General features: G+C 36.8%; 1 protein-coding gene across 1 annotated transcript in view; it reads left to right on the forward strand.

Annotated features, from left to right (window-relative positions):
• Window positions 1-20,123, forward strand: part of ANTXR2 (ANTXR cell adhesion molecule 2) — a 153,340-nt gene that overhangs the window by 3,467 nt on the left and 129,750 nt on the right. Inside the window, exons 3-4 of the mRNA XM_075204559.1 lie at window positions 4,838-4,909; window positions 10,842-10,913. Of these exons, the coding sequence (XP_075060660.1) occupies window positions 4,838-4,909; window positions 10,842-10,913 (144 nt within the window). The remainder of the gene's footprint in view (window positions 1-4,837; window positions 4,910-10,841; window positions 10,914-20,123) is intronic.

A 20,123-nucleotide genomic window follows, 5' to 3' on the forward strand; every position in this document is an offset into this window, starting at 1 on the left:
CCACCTGTTTAGAAAAGCCTACCAGTCCTCCATTAACCGTTTCACCATGTAGTATACCTCACCCTCTTTCATCCGCCTTCTCTCCCTCTTTTGCTTCTTGTCCTCAGATCCCCATGGCTTACCCATGTGTCAATCATTTGTCTGCCCCTTTCCCTTTAGATTGTAAGCTCTAAAGAGCAGAACCTTCTTCCCTCTTGTTCTCATTACGTATATTTTTTCTTTCCAGGCTGTCAGCAGTTGTGTTGTGAGTTGTAGTGTTATTTGTTTACTATTTTGTACTGTTATACCATGTACTGTCTTGTTGTTTGCACTCTTTACAGAGCCTTATCAACCTCATGCCCTATAAATAAATATTAATAATAGTAATAATAATATTTAATGTCCATGGACTACTCATATCAAGGTATAATCCATGATTCCTATGGAAACTGTGTACCAAATTAATTCCTGTTACTATGCATGATCCAAAATACTATATATCACAACAATCCGGAATATCGTGGATGCTGTTTTGGGAAACCTTTCAGTAACGACAAAACATATGTTCATAATAATTATGAAACTTAAAGTGACCACAGATTTCTTTTCTGATGTACATTAACTTTGTATTTATCGTATGTATTGCTATTTACTATTCATATACATAGTTCAGCAGACATACTATATGTGGGACTTAATGTATTACATACATATGCAATCATATATTCCTAGATTGCTCCACATATGCAACTGTATACTCCAATATTACTCCTCAAATGCAACCATATATATAGCACAAACTACTCCATGCAAAGTACATATATCACACAAACACCCATATTATAATCTTTATATGTATCTCACATAACACATCTCCATATTGTATAATAAACCATATGTTTTACACATATGAAGATTACAAATATGCAGTCACTGTTTCCCATATGCAGCCAGTGTCTCCCATATGAAACCAGTGTCTCCTATATTTGCAGACCTTTACTGTACCCATATTATGCAATGTACACACCATCCCTATATAAATGGTGTATTCCCATATGTAGTGTCCCATCTGTTCTATATGCTCTTCATGTATAATCTCCATAGTCCATTCCATAGTGTCATCCATATGATTCCTAAGGTGTCCTTAGTGTCCCCATTGTCATTGGGGAGAAGGGAGAGGGAAGTGTGGAGAGGTAAACTATACTTGCTGCTCTGTCAACTGTCCCAGAGGACAGATAACGCTATGGAGGATAGCCTTGGCTTCTAAAGTCCACCTGCCCTCCCTGCATGCTCTGCACTGTGCGTGGGCCAGGTGTGATGACGTCTTTGCATCTGGCTGGTACATACATGGTGTAGATGGTGCATGCACCGTTGGCAAACCAACACCCCGCGTTGACATCATCACATGGGAGTAAAGGGAGGGGTGAGGAGGACTAGAAGAACAGGGAGGATGGAAAAGCCGTAACCCTTTCACACCCTGTCCCCCAAATGACCATTTTATCCAGTTAAATTTTGTTTGGGATCTACTGAATTTTGATCTGAAAAAAAAAATCCATGTTGTACGTTTGAAACCCCACTGGCATCTGCAGATTAGGCTTGGTTGGAGATGGGCATGTAAGCAGAGCACATACATGCCAACTCTAAGAAGGAAGAACATTTTTACTTTAAAAAACTGATAGAAACTGATATAGTGTGTATCCAGTGGCGGAACTACCATTGGTGCAGCGGGTGCAGTGCAACGGGGCCCATGGAGATAATAGGGCCCAATGCATGGCAGATGCAGAGAGTTGGGGGCCCCGGTTCCCTGTTCCTCATCTCCCTGCACCGAGGCTCACAGTTTGCTAGTTCCGTCTCTGGGTGTATCTGACAAACTAAAAAAGAAGGACGGACACCCTTTGTGTAATTATAGGACTAATAAACCCCATAATTGTATGTTTCATATATATCATAAAGGTAAAATACATTGCTCAGTTTTACAACACTGATGTTCCACTGCAGCTCTTTTAAAAAAATTAAGAATTACCTCCTAAATCCATTACAGACAGCTGAAGCTCCTCCAGCATCTTTAGTACAGTGTCCTAATGGGATCAGGTACAGGACAAAAAGCTGAAAATGCAGTCATTTGAGTTACTGTGACATCAATAGCTCTGCCCCAGTAAATAAATCAACCGTCCACACGGTGCATTTCTGCAGAGCAAGTTACTTTGTAAGATTACCTCCCTCCTAAAATGACAGTCATATGAAGAGTGAGAGAAAGGATGGGAAACTTATTTAATTATAGTATAAACACTCACATCAGTACTACACAGCGTTTGACATATATTTATGTCAAATAATGGCTTTTATTGCTCTTACAAAGTTGAAAAAAGTACACAAAATGTAACTAATCTTTAAATAAATTGATAAAATACAGATAACTGAGTCTTCCAGTGCAGTTGGGGGTGGGGTAGTGATAGTGCAAATAATGCACTGGCCCATTGAACTTCTACTCAGGGATCTCCCAGAAGGGAAGTCCAAAAAGTAGGTCATACCTGCCTACTCTCCCGGAATTCCCGGGTGGCTCCCGAATTTCGGGAGAGTAGGCAAAACTCCCGAAATTTGGTGAAATTAACGGCAGTGAATAGGGAGGGGGGGAGAGGGGGCTTAATCCCGTCATTAAGCTATGGTGACGTGAAATGTCACCACACCCTCCTCCTGCCCCATGTCACATGACTTCTCCCCTGGATCTCCCGGGGGAGAAATCTTAGAAGTGGGCATGTATGAAGTAGGAATGTATGCTTACATTACTCTCAATGGGAGCACATTGTTAACTCAATGAGATGCAGATAAGAAGCCTTTATGTATGTGTTTCCACATGTATGCATGTTTTAAAAAACACTGTTTGAATACAAAATAAAAGGCATAATAAATGCAGTACGGTTTATATGCATTTCTACTTGCATTTCAACTTGCAATAAAAAACCACACTGCAGTTGCCAGTGTGTACTTAGCCTGAGGGATCAGTCACTGCCTTGCACTCGGAAAATGTTCAAAAGCACATGTAAACTAACGTGTGCTTTAGATGTGTTTTAGTGATGTGTTGTAATGTGTTTTCAATGGGTTTTTCATGTATTTTTTCATGGTTGTCCCTCTTGTTGTTATTGCTGTTCCTTATGGCCTTTCAATTGACAGGAGACAGGAATACATTCTGAAATTAATCAATTTTCTAACTGCTAACAATTACCATTTCCTTGGATACAAAGCCGCCGTTGTTATTTCATTCTGTTCTGCTATCGTGGTTTCAATAGTAACAGCTATATACAGATGTGAATAAGTATGTGTCTCTGGCCAGCATTCATCAAACTCCACTGTATCTTGAATCTGCTATTCAGGAATTGTAGCCAGCGACTCTCAGTGTGTCACATGACATGACCGTTAGGTTAAGAAATGGAGTTTTTAACCCACAGAAGATTTTAAGCCACAAATGTGGGGCACCACTTTTTAGGAAATAACTCATCTCTACAGCCCACACAGACCCAGAATGTACTTATTTATGTTATAGTACACTACCACAAAATGCTAATAGCAATTATTTAGTATTGGAATGTAAGATAATACAACATCATATCAATTGTTATCGGAGATAGATATTGCATTTCTATAAATCACATTCTAAACTCTCTATTCCTGTTTCATGTATTTCTGGAAAATTTCCACATTGTTTGTTTTTATTGTGTTATGTCTTGTGTAATGTGAAACTGTTGAGCTTGTGACAAGTTTGGCAATTTTTATTGGAACAGACACGCGAGCCAGGTTATCATAATAATGCCGCGCCAGTGGGTGTGACCAGCATGCATGGGGGTGTGGCTATAATATTAGACAGTGCTTCTGGCAGCTCTCCAACTCTTCCTATCCCCATAATATACATGGGCAGTGCTGCATGGACTACTGTTAGATGCACGCAGCTCTCCCGTTTCAAGCAGAGCCGTGTGAAGCATGGGCAGGGTCCAGCCACCTCAATTATACAGTGCCCCAGGCTTGAAGGGGGGTTTCAGGCAATAGGACCCCCCCCCCCCAGTTTGCCTATGATTACCTTCCCCCATTGCTTGAATTTTATGATGAGTAAAAACCAAAGTAAACCAACTGAATAAAAAGTGTCACAATATGTTAGAACCGGGTCAGTGCTGATTAGATATATAGATATATCAAAATAAAGTACTCTTTACTCCAGGTAAGGTTAGCTGCACCTCAGTCCAGGCTCACAAAAGCCTTTTCCACCCGTTGCCAGCCAGGCAGATTCCAAACAATATGTAAATGTAGCGCTAGACAGAACTAGGAAAGCAGACAATAGATCAAGTGATTCTTAATTATTAAGGAGCTATTAAAAATGCACCTAACAAATGAAGACAATGTAAATCGAATGTGAGTACTAGGTTTCTCCCCACCATCAGTATGCGATCTGGACCATCATTGACTATTCTTTTGCATCATTATCTTACCTCCATAATAGAAAGTGACCATGTATCCCATCCAAACCTTGCTATACACCACATTTCATTATGTAACTGTACAATCTCGGTGAAGTGACAATATTTATATACATTGCAAAATTATCCAAACTAGTTCCTTTATGTGGCAAAGAAAGTAGTGAATAAAGCAAGATATGGGCAGAATGGCGCATAAACTAGTCAACTTTATATTCTCTCATTTGTTATAAAATGACTATATTTTTTTAAATACATTGAATGCAAATAAAAAAATAGATTATCTGTTCTAAAATATATTATCTGTACTTTGTATGTATAAAGATAGACCTTAATAGAACATTTTTAAAGCAAAATTTTTATCTAATTTGCATGTTTTCATTCTTTTATTTAAGGTCGGGGAGTGTGGCAAATAATTGGCTAGAGATCTATAACTTTGTGGCGACGCTTACAGAAAGATTTGGGAGGTAAAGTGAATTGTTCTATTGCCACAACTTTTGCAATCGTTTGTTCACTGTTTATGTTTGGAATCGTAATTGTAACTGTGTTATGGGAAATAGGAAATATATATATTTGTTTACATTGGAAAGGTTATGTAGGACAATCAGGGGGAAATCTATCAAGTTGTGATTGTTTTGTATTATCTAACGGTTTAGAGTGTCCAAATTTAAATAGCCGGAGATGTGTGGTGATTTTAAAACACCTAAAGTGGAGGCGGTTTAGTCAAACCTGCCTTTTGTTTGGTCAAAATTGCCAGAAAAGAGGAACATTTTTTTACACTGCCACATGGATGCAAGTACTTGCTGACTCTTGTGCAGTATAAATGGTTGCCTTCATCTTGAAATAATAAGTGTTGCCCCTGCCAAATAATATTGTCCCTTTATTTGCATTAAAAAATATTACCACCTTCATTTCACTATAAAATAATATTGCCCCCTTAATTTCATTATACATTAATTTTTAATGTAAATACTTTTTGTCTGCTTAATCAACAAATAATGCTTGCCCATTAATTCGTTAGTTAATGGTGACTCCTCTTATGTTATGAATGGTAAGACTGTATGCTGTTTAAGCAGTCACTCCGAACAGACCCACCTCTTTCTTTCAGGCGTTTATTCCACTGATTTTCTGGTGTTTTGCAAAAATGTTGCTTGATTCATCTTTGTATTATTATCATGGCTAAAATTTGGGATGGTGATTTGAAATGTTGCGCTTTGGCACTTTAGAAAAAAGGTGAATTTTCAGCGGTTTTATATCAGTTCTCACAGTTATCACAGCCGTTAAAAACCCACTGTGAACTGGAAGTTTCACAAACAGCAGCTTGATAAATTTCCTCCTCAAAGTTCAATTATTACATGTTACAATATACTTAAGTGTCTGTAAGCAAAAAGCAAAAAAGGTAGTTTAGTTTGATGTTTGGCCTGGCGTGCATTCTAAAAACTGTTTGTTAAGCATTCTATACAGCAACTAAAGTTTAACTGCTCTGAAATTAGAATTCTTTTTACTGTTCACCAACACTTTATCCTCTGCTGGTCGGATTATAGCAAATATTTCAAACATTATTTATTATTACAAGCCTCCATGTTCATGACTGGATATCAATAAGAGACAAGTAATGTAATTTGATCCTCTTAGCACTTATGCTTCAGACAAATATATCTAGTTGCTGTCATGTTTATTTTAAGTTATATAGTTTATATCTGCACATTGTAAAGTATCTTGTGGTTGTGTCACGTTCAGCTATATCAGCTAATATTTCAGTCTATTCAGCTCTTTTTTTACATTTTTCTTTTTCAGCCTGATACAAATACAGAAATATTGTTTTGATGTCATAAAAACTCATTAATCAAATTAAAAGGCAAACAATACATCCTTCCTAGTTTCCTGCCTCACGAAAAGCCTTCGTTAACAAATCCTTATGCGACCCTATGTGTAACTAACAATCAGTAAACTACATTCCTATTGCATTATGTAATCAACATTGTGTTTTTGTGATGTGGGTACATGTCTCTGATTCTGTTTTACTGTATCTCTTTGTTATTCTTCTCTTTCTTTAACTCAATATATCATATATGCAACATATGTTCAAAATTATACTGAGCAGGGGCAGGACAGAGGATAGGAAGAAAGTTTTGGATGAAACAAAACCAGAATTAGATAGATGGATGGATAGATAGAGATAGATGGATAGGTAGATAGAGATAGATTGTTAGGTAGATAGATAGATGGGTAGGTTTATATATATATATATATGTGTATATGAATATATATATGTATATATAGATGTATATATGTATATATGGATATGTATATATAGATGTGTGTATATATATATATATATATATATATATATATATATATATATATATATATATATATACAAGTTAACCCATGCATGATACTCATGCATTCTAGTCAAATCAAGCTACTTAAGGTGTTAAAAAGGTTCTGGTCATGCATTTGGGCCATAGCCCAGGCCTCAACCACCAACCACTCCCCACTGTCACCCCCGGCAACCACCAACCACTCCCAACTGTCACTTCTCCTTCAAGAAATATATATATATTTTTTTTAAATCTTTATAAACACTTTTTACAATTAACAAATTAAATTAACAAATTAAAAACATCTTAGTATACCAAATTTCAGCCCTTTCTGAATTTTTTTTTCCACACACACTAAGAATTTAGTAGGTCAGTGTATAACTCCGCCCAGCAGGTGGCGCTGCAGCTTGGTTTTATTTTTTCCACACACACACAGACAGACTAACACACGCCACTAGACATTTATATTATAGATATATATATGTGTGTGTGTGTGTATATAATATCTATAGTTAGGAGGCACTCACAGGACTTTTCCAAATTCTAAATTCTTTAATCCATAAAATAAGTAGTGACTTCTTTAATGGATTAAAGAATTTATAATTTTGAAAAGTCTTGTGATGCCTCCTAATTATACTATTTGATACATCTATGCTTTTTGGAGTTTCTGCACCCAGGCTGGAGAAATATCTACATACATGAGTGCCTTTCCTGTGATGTGGTACTTGTGTATATATGTTTGTATGTGTATATATATATATATATATTATATATATATATATATATATATATATATATATAATGTGTATATAGATATATTTTTTTTTCTCTTCTGCTTCAGTGTAACAATGGGAGAACTGTATCTTCAATTCCAGCAGCTGTTCACCCTTAGGTGGATTGTCCTTAAAGTTAGGACTGCTAGCTCCAAAGTTCTTGTGGTGCTAATGGCCTTATCTGTGTGGAGTTTGTATGTTCTCCCCGAGTTTGTGTGGGTTTCCTCCGGGTGCTCCGGTTTCCTCCCACACTCCAAAAACATACTAGTAGGTTAATTGGCTGCTAACAAAATTGACCCTAGTCCCTGTCTCTCTCTGCCTATGTTTGTGTGTGTGCGTGTGTATGTTAAGGAATTTAGACTGTAAGCTCCAATGGAGCAGGGACCAAATGAGTTCTCTGTACAGCGCTGCGAAATTAGTAGCACTATATAAATAACTGATGATGATGATTATATATATATATATATTGCAACAGAAAAACAAGTAGGGCGCCCCAATGTGTGATATCATATATATATTGGGAATAGGTAATAAACTGCGTACCGTAAAGATGTAATCAAAAAGTATTACCGCCATTGGATGAGGTTGTGACAGAGAAATCGCCTGGTTTTGATATGAGTATGTCACTCATGATCTGAGAAAGCCTGCGGCCTTCTGACAATCTGGTACGCAGACAATATATATTTAGAGATGCACCCTGCACCTGTGTGCTATATAACTTCACTTCTTTGGGTTTACCACCAGATTTAGCACTTTTTCTCCTGGTGGAGGATTACCTTCAGATTTGGTGCAGTTTAGTATATAACAATACTACACTTTGTTAGTCTTTGTTCTGTTTTTTCTGCATTGTCGTCATATCTGATGGAGATTGAGAGGGATTACCTCTGAAGCGGAACCTCCATGTGACCAATTACTTTTTGATTACATCTTTACGGTACGCAGTTTATTACCTATTCCCAATATATATATATGATATCACACATTGGGGCGCCCTACTTGTTTTTCTGTTGCAGTTACTATCGTCATCCGGACTAACCATCTGGTCACAAGTTTTCTGAGGCTGCCGCTCTCAACTGAGCTAAGTGTTGTTTCGGGACTGATTCTTTAAAAACTGGACTTTTTACATATTATTTACACCAGTTATCTATTCAGTTGTATTTACGCTGTGGTAATTAGTGCCATTGTATATCTATTTTGCTTTATATATATATATATATATATATATATATATATATATATATATATATATATATAAATATATATATATATATATATATATATATATATATATATATTTATTTTCATTACACATCAGTGTAATCACTGGCAATAAAACTCAATAAAAGTAATATGTGCAACAATGAAAATTTTACAGGACTTATACTGAGTACTCATTTTGTGCCTGATTAATTAATTACTGGTGGTGTGCTTATGATGATTAAATCACATCTCTGGGCACAATCTGCTTTTCATTTTTCATCTTCATTTCCCTAATTGCCAAACAAATGCAGAGAAAAAAAATCAGAATGTAATGTAAGGTTTTCCACATAACTAGTTTTAAGTAGAAAAGCTCGTAAGCAAATAAATTAAAGAAATGAAGTAATAATATAGTGTACTATACAGGAAGACACATGATTAATATCACCTCACTGTCCCACACATTACAAAATGCCCTACATATATATATATATATATATATATATATATATAACACTGCATATATACAATATATTCAATTAAAAATGTTTTTTGAGAAGTATGGGTCATTGTGCCGTGCAGAATTCATTGCAGTGGCTGCCAAGTGCAATCAGTCTTGATAAATTCTAGTATTGTGTAACTGATAATTATCTTGTATGGCTATTTTTGAAGCATGCCAAATGCAGTCAGACTTGCTTAATCTATGCTTCATTTATCCAGATGCCTGGCTGTATGCAAGTTTTAAAGGGTGACCAGCCTTCCAGAAACATTGTATGTTATCGAGTTAGACTAAGACTGTTAAAATCAGAATGAAAACTGGGTCTACACAGTAGCGTTCAGCATACTCGGCAGTTGGTGTTCCAGTCACTCTTGCTGTCTAAAGCTTTGAATTGTGCTTGTTCATGCATCTTAATATTGTGCATCTGAATACAAATTATGGACAAGACAACTCAAATCACATTAAACATTGAAGATGTCGGGGAACTGAGCAATGCTTTAACATTTTTACTTGAAATATCATTAACGGCTATCCAGCTTACGGAGTAAGCGTGATTTTACTTTAATTCCAAACTTTCTTCTTTTCTCTGCTTATGTACATCCAAATAGCATATTTTTAGAATACATAGTATGCATGTGATTTCTTCAGTATTTCTTATTGTTCTGTGTTTAATATTTCCTAGCAGCAAATAAGAACTGTTTAATCATTCTTGTCTGCTACCTATATCTCAGTAATCTATATAGGAAATCATGTAATATACTTTATACATTATGTTGCCACGTCAGTTATATGCAGTGTGATGGTAATAGACAGGTAAGTTGTTGCTTCTTCCTTAGTGCATTAGAACAACGCTGTTCAGGTTTTTCCAGCTTTCCATTCACTACAGAAATGTGTATACTATACAATAAAGTGCATACAACAAGACCAAGGGATGCGGTAATTTCAATACAGGTATTCCATTGGAACTCTTACCCCCATAGGGTTATCTAATACTGTAAATGTCAGTAGCACATGGTCCAAGTTACTGTCTTTTGGCAGTTTATATGAAATTTAACCTTGATTTGAGGGAGAACAATTGGGCATCCTGTGTTCAAATGCAATTCCAACCATTGTCCTCATTAATCTGTAGTATTCCAATTTGCAGGCTTTCCCAATGTAAAAATGTATCTAGATCATTTGGCACATAATGAAATATCATATGGAAATAAGGCTTATTGTTACACATCAATGTCTGAAGGAAAGTTACCTGTGGGCTATACATTATGCTGTTTATTAGGACAAGATTATTTCTGTACAGCCTCATGTTTTCAAACTGCAAGTGTTTTGCTAATCTACAAATTAGTTATCCTCAAATTTCATTTTTTTCAATAAATGTCTTAACTCAATTCAGTCCTAGAAAATCAAACTTGTAAATAATATAGATATCTAGTCTGAGGTACAAAAAGGACATCATACCTGCAATATAGCATACTTATTTATGTCATTTTGTGACTATTTCCTGGAAGCTGCTCAAAATATGCAAAATATGTAGTAAATAAATATAATAACCCGAGTGGAAAGAAATTACATTGTTGTCATTATTTGTTTTTGTTATTGTTTTTTTCAGTCCAAGAATGAGATTTTCATTCATCGTATTCTCTACACAGGCGACTAATATTATGGAATTGACAGGAGACAGGTACATTTAAAATTGTTTATATTCTTTGATGATTAAAGAGAGATCAGCATTAATGACTTAGTTTGTATGGTCTGAACTGATTTGCTAGTTTAGTTTTGCTCTTTAGATTAGCCAGTAACCAAACAATGTTTCCATCTTTGTGCTACAACTGATGAGGTTTATAAATCCATGAAATATTTACTTAGCTTTGTCTTTCTACAGTAACTAATATTGTGACTCTCCATTGTGTTTGACAACGATTAGTTTTGCAGTAGTTTTGGTATAGCAATATGCAAATACCCAATCACTTATTGTATGTACATAGCATGCAAAGAAATAACTTTTGTTTTTGTATTGCACCCAAATATACAGGAAATTGTAACTTAAAAATCATCCCCTCTAACAAAGGATTTTGTTGGGAATTGCAAATGTAAAAAGTATAATAGTAAATTATAACAGCGGTGACATTATATTGAGGGTAATCCTCCTTTTTTGGCAAATACCACTTTTTTGAAGTGTGCATTGTATAACATATTGCACACAAGTGAGTGTGGTATCTAAGGCATCTGCCGAAGTGTAGTCTACAAACCTCATTATACAGTAAATACAAATTCTGAATAAAAGGTCTCTACATGTCACCTGGCTGGCATATTACTGCAGGCTGCCATCTCCTTTTTTTAACTTTCTTAGCCTAACCTGGACAATATTACATTGGGAGAAGGGGTTGGATTCTATGTTATTGTAATCTCAGCATGTCAGGGCTTTCAAAACAACACACATAGGGGGGAATTCAATTGACCTACAACTCGGCCTGCGCACTATTACAGTTACTACGGTAATAGATGTGCATTATTACCATTAGTACAGTAATTTCAGCGCTGATATCTGCTTGCAGCTCTGTGAGCCGCGAGCAAAAATCTGCGTTAAAATTGCCATACTTATGATAATAGTGCTCGGGCTGCGTGTTCTCATGAATTCCCCCCATAGAGTGTGATATCATGTTAGCCGTGTACAATTGTTTAGTAGAAAATAAAACAAATTGTAAATAAGTGTTTTGTTCTTCCTGGCTAAGATGATAGGTATAACAAGCTTTCTGACACAATATTTCTTCAGAATTTTGTTAAAAAAAATATATTTTGCATGCAGAAAGATGTCATTGTCTACTACAGTGATGGGCAACAGCCGGCCATAGGCCTGCATGTGGCCCTCTGAGCCTTGAGCTTTGGCCCCCATCTCCAGAGCCGTAACGAGGGTGGTGCGGGCGGTGCCATCGCCCAGGGCGCAAGGCCAAGGGGGCGAAGCAGCCGCCCGCTACCTGCCTCCATACCTTCAGCCCTTAAGCGGAACTTAAGGGCTGAAGAGAGAGAAAGATTAGCATTAATTTGCAAGAGCTTGGTGCTGCTGCCCTTAAGTTCCACAGTGGAACGCATGTGCGTTCCACTGCGGAAGCAGCAGCACCAAGCAGCACCAAGCAGCACCAAGCTCCTAGATTGCAGGGAATACCGGTATAGTCTTATTACCATAGTAAGAGCCATGTGAGGATGGATAATAATGCTGCTTCAATGAATGATTATTGCAAAGCATTTACCATAACATCGCAGTGGCCCTGGGAGAGCTGCAAGGGCAGAATAAGATGGATGGGGCCAACCTATATATTTTAGTGTTACTGAATGGAATTAAAAAGCCAGGGAAGATTTGCAGCATCTGTCACAGACTCTCTAGCTAGAAATGGATTTAATGAACATAAAGCGCATTGCTGATGTCAGCGCCTGCGTTTATGTCACAGCAGCGCATACTAATGCGGAGCAGCAAAACACTGGTGGATATTCTGTGGCTTTCATTTTATTCTTATTAAGGCGATCTTTCAGTAAAGTGCTAGCCACACCCACACATTAGGTTGTCCACACCCACTTGTCAAATGCCACTCCCACTTAGATGGGGGGCGCCGGTGCCCTGTCTCGCCCAGGGCACTAAAATGTCTAGTTACGGCACTGCCCATCTCCTTCCGGCTATATTGTATGATTTCTTTGTTATATCCTGTAACACTTGTTTTAAATGCATGCTGATATGTTAACAAACAAAGGTCTCTCTTTCTTTGGTTAAGTGTATTGTTTTAACTTATTACTGACATGAAAGGTAACTTGCGACCCTTTTGAAGGTTAGAGCCGCATCATGCTGCCCCTGAAGCATGTCTGGCTGCCTATCACTAGTCTGCTAACACCATTTGCCAATAATATTATTATTCTGTACACATTTAGCAGTTTTCTACTACAAAATTTGTCTTATATGCATCAATCCAGCATATTGTAATGAAAAAGATTTTCCGTTTTCTACTTTACTGAGGCCACGTGGTTTGGATTTTTGTTCTATTGTTGCATGTCTCTCAGAAATACATTATTAATAGGTTCCAGAACCATGAAAATAACATTTATAGCTTAAATAGACACTGTAATTAAAATAACATTTCCCTTTGCAAAAATTACTGATTTCTGATATTTAAGTATATATACTGTATACTGATCTTTTCAGGAAGTACAGTTAAAAATATCACTAAAACGTGCAGTAAGATTCAATGTGGAGGATACATATATGCCATAGTATTTTCTTGTTGTTTTTTTTACAGTAATATTATTGGGGGATGGGGAGTGTATAATTTATATGCATTTAAAGCTAAAATGTGCAGTGACGTCACTGGTCATGTTTGAAGCCACATATTTGTGCACATAATTGCTGTTAACTAGGAGACTACAAGTCACTCTCTCCAGCCTATGAATTTGAGCGCTTCTCTGTACGGCTCCTTCACATCTACCATTCTATAATTATTCAGTATAGAGAAGCATAAAACATATTAGCTTTTATCAAGTGTATTGGCAGTATAAATACTTTAGTTATTTCAGGTATATTAGTTGCGAAGAACTGGATTTTGTTAGTTTTTTAGATGCTGTAACCTAAGCGGTATAACACAAATCTATCTTTACTTCTTTCACTGAATCAGTGTTACACTGAGAACTGTAATTACACTATATAGACAAACAACGAACATGATTTTTTTCAGTTTTTTACTTGGCAAAATATATTATTTTTAATTAAGTCTGTAGGAACTTAGACAGACTTAAACATAAACATATAGTGGTGTCTGAAGTGCTTCAAATTGAAGGCTCACTTTAGGCTGGGACTTATATGCTTTTAATGCATCAATTTGCTAGGTTTCCTTGACAACATATATAACTTATTATATATAGTTATGATATCTGATCTGTAAACTTCTGTAACATTAATTTTTAGTAAGGATCTTCACCTAAACATTTATAGATTCCCTTCCTGTGACAGAATGGAAGGAATCTCACTGTTCTCATATGCTCATAGCCTGTCTCATACAATCTCTAGACATCGCTACCTGGAGCATCCAGATGTGACAGGTGTTATTGACAGCACATGTTTGGATGGGTCCCACAGCCCAGCTCAGAGGGAGTTGTTGATTACAAACAGAGGCATAACTATAACTTTTGGGGCCCAGAGCACATTTTCATGGAGTCCTTAAGATTTCTAGAGTGGGACACCCTTGTCCTGACCTCCACTGCCTTTGCTTAACAATCCTCTTCCTTCGCTACGTACCACTCTGCAATTCACTTCCAGCTCAGAGATGAATGGAACATCAGTTCTACACTCCCAAGAAGAGAAAATGTCTCCACACTCCTGCTCCACACAATATAACAAAAGGGGTAGTTGACGGTAGGGAGTGGGTCAGCCCCTATGTCCAGGATGAATGACAGAATGAGGCGCCAAGAGATAACCTCCCACTTCCTCAGTGGGGAGATGCATTAATAACAACAAACAGAAACCGATCATTTTCATAGGTTACCTCCCACTCCCTTATTGGTGGAGATGCATTAATACAACAAACAGGACCCAAACATATTCATAGCTAACCTCCTACTTCTTCAGTAGAACCTTTGTACTTGGTCTTGGTCAGAGGGATTGCTGCTCCATTACTGTTCCCATTACTCCATTACTAGTCCCAGCCTACTCCCTCTCAGTACCAGGCCTAATTTCAACAACAGTTATCAACTGATCTGCTTCAGCTGTGGATTTAAGGTGATTGCAGTATGTACACTATCTGCACGCAGTTGGTTGCTTCTTTCTAGCGTGAGTGCAATAATTGCTTTATTAACAGTAATAAATGTACTGGGGAAAAAAGGTAAAAGCACAATATCTAATAATAAAAGTGTTCCTTCCACTGAACTTAAGGGAACTGATTAATGAATTTATAGGAGATATGGATAACCTAAATCATATATTACAACCTTAATATGTTGCCTTCTGAAAAATAAATGTTACATAACAAAATAAACACAATACCAGTTTAATAATCTCGAGATGAGACCAGATATAGTCTATATGGTTTCTGTAACCAGCAGGGATATTCCCATCAATTATGCTGCTTGAGCTGGCAAGTAAGACTTCCTTTACCCAATTTATTTAAATTGTGTGCACTGTATGAGATGAATATTGTATATTTGAAGCATTCTTAGATCTACAAATAAGGTAACTACAAGAGGTGAGTGAAATTTTAAAAACTGTTTCCTAAAATATTTGCCTTATTGCTCAATGGGCTGTGAAATTTTCCCAAGTTTCACTGGCAGATTTTGGTCTTAAATGTTCCTAGTCCTGCCACAATTATACCACACAGCAGAATGAATTCATCATCATCTTCCTAGTTATATTCCTTGACTATAAATTCATCAAATTGTAAATGTACAAATACAGTGCGGAATAGCATTTGGTTAAATGGAGAAGTAAAAGAGGAACTCGAAATTCTAATTTCACTGAAACTTTGAACCTCTGGAAATTGGCTCTGGCTACTGAATAACTCGATTTACACAAAATGCTCAAGAAAATACCACAACATTAAACTTTGGCTTATAGAAAATTGCCAATATATAAATTAATTCCTTTTATTTTGCTGCCTGTGGCATCTACCTTAGGTTGCCTCATTATTGCCAAATCCTCGGTAACCCGTGTTTTTTACTGCTCCAATAAAGAGATCAAAGTTGTCTACACTGAGGAGTTGTCTTTAATAAAATATGTATAATGCATTATCATGAGGTAGTGCGTCACCCTGCTATGCAGTGTATGCATAGAGGACAAAATGCAAACAAAAAATGCTTTGATGTACTTAAATAAATATATTGCTAAATTACAACATCGCATTCTTAAAAGACATAATAACAACACTGTAGAATTAAATGGTTTGTCCTGTGTGAACTGTTCATATTCCCGACTCACAGGCTGCAGAAGGGTCAGAGCTTAACAGAAAAAGGGTGGAGTTTTACCCAAAATGTGCCCATTTATGAGTAGAGTTAGCTAGGAGACTTTTAGCATTCTAAGGGGCATATTCAATTAGCTTTTGGATTCGCGGTAACGCGCCGGAACGGCCGCGAAATGTAATACACGGTACCGCAATAACGTGGATTTTCGTTCGCAGCCCATAGGGTTGCGTACGAAAATCCGCGTTAATGCGATACCGTAATACCCGCAAGAACGCGCACTTTTCGCGGTAACGCGCGTTACCGCGAATTTAAAAGCTAATTGAATATGCCCCTAAATGTTGGGAGGTATGCATCGATGTTTATACTAAGATTACTACATTTCTTTATTGTTCTGTGAACAGATTTCATATTATGCATTTTTGTAGGTTCTTTTGTGTTACTACAGAAGGATATTGCCTAACCTGTGTCATTGGTTAACTGCAGCAGTAATGATTGCTTTCATTTCATCATTGTTCAGTGGCAGGCTGGTTTTGCAATAGATATAAACACATTATTGCACATACCTATATCAGTATTACATGGAACCATGTATATATTTGTATTAGTATTTTGTAAGTGCTTTGCATTTCCTTTCTATAAATGTACTCATCTCCTGTTTACATAAGAACTCTCAACATACATTTCCTGCCAGCTCAGCTAAACACCATTTCTTTTGAATTAAATGTTACCTTTTTGGAACTGCTTTAGAAACATGTTAGTAACTTTAGAAACTGGATTGTGCTGAAGAATATTATTTCACTGAGGACAGCTTTATCTGATTATGTTTAAAGATCTATTGAAGTACAGAAAGTCGTACATGTGTTTTCTGAAGTAGAAGTGTGTTTTAGTCAGAACTATTTTTAAGGAAAAAATGTATTTAAAATGTAGTTAGAAGATATTCAGGGCTGAATTTGCACAAGTTTGGCAGACACTAAATATGAGACCTGCTGTTGTAAGGACTTTGAATAACCCGGTCATGTCTGTATATACAAAGTAAGAACTGACACTGAGAAATAAACTTGGCATACAAGAGAAACGATAGTATACGTACACTGTGGTAACTATTGAAAAAAGGGACACTCTGTAGACTTGTCTTCATAGCAGGCCCCATTCTGGTGACTACTATACACTACAGTCCCCATTTTTATGGTGAAGGTACAAAGCAGACCCCATTCTAGTGGAAAAGAAAGAAGCAGACTTTAATTCTGGTGGCTAATATATAATACAGATTTCTATTTTGGTGGCTAGTATAAAATTGCCATTTCAGATGTCTTATGTATAATACAGACTCCACTAATTCTGATGGCTAATATACAATACAGACCCATTCTGATGATACATATACAATACACACTGCATTCTGATAACTCCTTTCTTGTATTGGGCGAAGCGAAAATAAGCCTTATCGCCTATTGTGCTCTTTGATAAATATGTCCCATAGTGTTTATCTTGTAATATCAAAAATGTTTTCATTGGCTAATACGTTTTTCTTTAATGTGCTTTCTTGAGTTTTAAATATGTAACCATGCTTTTAAAGTACATTTATGGTCATGGTCCATCCCTAGAGTAACCCATACTTGCTTAGTCTCCTGGAATTTCCGGTAGGGTCCAGATTTTTGAGGAGTCCTCCCGTACTCCTGGGAGAGTAGGCATTCTCCCAGACGTGATGGAGGCGGGGGTTAATGACAAGATTTGGAATCATTAAGTCCCATCTCCTGCTATGAAATGCCGTGATTTTTGGCATTTCCTAGCAGGGCGTGGGGCTAGGGTGACGCAATAGCGCAATAGGATCTACAGGAGGAGAGGTTTCAAAAATGGGGGAATATGGTGTAACCTTTAGTCATATTGTTTAGATTTGGTAATTGTCAAAACGTTTCCATGGATAGCAGTATCAGCTACACAACTTTTATATTTACTGTATATGTGCATTCTCAATAGCTTATATAAGAGTTAGCGGTAATTAGGTGACTTAAGAGCTGGTAGACTTTTACTAAACTCTCACGTGTCTTTTACATGTTTCTTAATTGAATGCTGCTGTTGTCCATAGATTTCATTGAGAACATTAAGAACATATTAGACTAGAGCCAGTCTACAAAAGTGCATCCTTTGTTCATTTGAAATGTTCAGATTTATGACATTAATGTATTAATATAAGCATCCTAAAACAGAGAATCAGGTATAAGCATTGGATTTTGAGCAGGAACTCCAACTTTTGGGCTCATGTAGATTTTTCTTTGTCTAAAACTAATTTTTACTTCTGTGTATGCCATATGTAGACTGTTACAGCTTGCAATTATGTTTGTTTGTGGCCCCTTATAATTCAAGAGACGAAACAGGGGAGGAAAGGACGTATACGGGCGTGTTGGAGCAAATGCGACTTGTGTAGACTCAGACTCATATGCGCCTGTCAGGATAAGGGAAATGTGTGGGTGCTCGATCACTAGTATGAAGTACAAACTGATATTGATGGCAAATAGCTGGGTGGCATTAAGAAGCAGCCGGGTCGGGCCAGCAATACTTTGCAATAACATTTTAAAATTTTGGAGATTATTGCCCACACCTGCCAGGTCTGGTCAGACTGTTGGTCAGTGGTGTAGCACACACATTATATATATATATATACGTGTGTATATATGTATGTGTGTGTATGTATATATATATATATATATATATATATATATATATATATATATATATATATATATATGTGTGTGTGTTCTGCTGTGAAAAAGCCTTCAAATAACACTGCCTTGCAAACAGGAGCCGGTACTTGTACCTGTTCATTGCTAGGAGTGAAAACACAGCAGTTTATCTAAGTATTTGAATCAGTAAACCTGTCTTTAGGAAGGATTATGGCTACCACTTGCAATCTGCAATCCCCACTGAGCTTGCCTAATCAAATAATTCCCTGTAGCGTCTCAGCGATCTTAAGTTAAGGCATTGTCTGAATTGAATAAAGGTAATGTAGTTCCTTTAATTGTTATTTACTGGTTTAGAACTTCTTGTGTTGAAACACCATAATGATTTAAACATCATATTATCCGCATCTGGGGGTAAATGTATCAAGCTGAGAGTTTTCTGGCAGGTTTAAAAAACCAATCAGATTCTAGCTATCATTTATTTAGTGATTCTACAAAATGTTAGCTAGAATCTGATTGGTTGCTATAGGCAACATCTCCACTTTTCAAACCCGCCGGAAAACTCTCAGCTTGATACATTTACCCCCTGGTGTGGTGTAGTGAAAACAGACATTTTATCACAAATAGTTTGTAATCTAACTGAACTGTGAATATTTTGGGTTTAGTGTCAACTAAAATTAATACAAAACTATTTTTTAATTTATTAAACCTGGATTATGAAATATTCAAATATAGAATACACCTCTTTTTCTATTTCTGATGTGCACAAAGTCTTCTACATAATCTCCTAGTTGAAACTTTTGGGAATATTTTGAAGTAAAAATTGCAAATGTTTTCAGTTAAAATAATTAATCTAAAACAGAAAAAAACTCTTGATGGTACAAACGTGGGGGTAAATGTATCAATGACCGGATTCTTCAACTCCGGCGAGATCGGCGTCTTCAGCGCTTAAATTCAAAGCGGCGCTGCCTTGTAAAGGGAAATTCAAAGCGGCGCTGCCTTGTAAAGGGAAGTTTCCCTTTACAAGGCAGCGCCGCTTTAAATTTAAGCGCTGAAGACGCCGATCTCGCCGGAGTTGAAGAATCCGGTCATTGATACATTTACCCCGTGGTGTCAGTTTGGGTTGGTACATAGTTCACCAATGTAAAATAGAGTTTAATTCTTCTCTTCTATTTATAACCATTTATTTTCCCACACCCACCACCCAGGGGTGTGGAAGAGCCCTAGTGCTTTCAGCACAGGGCTGGGTACCCGAAAGGAGGGTGCCTGAATTTTTTTATCGG

The sequence above is a fragment of the Mixophyes fleayi genome, chromosome 1, assembly GCF_038048845.1.
Source record: "Mixophyes fleayi isolate aMixFle1 chromosome 1, aMixFle1.hap1, whole genome shotgun sequence".
In the NCBI taxonomy this organism is placed as follows: Eukaryota; Metazoa; Chordata; class Amphibia; order Anura; family Limnodynastidae; genus Mixophyes; species Mixophyes fleayi.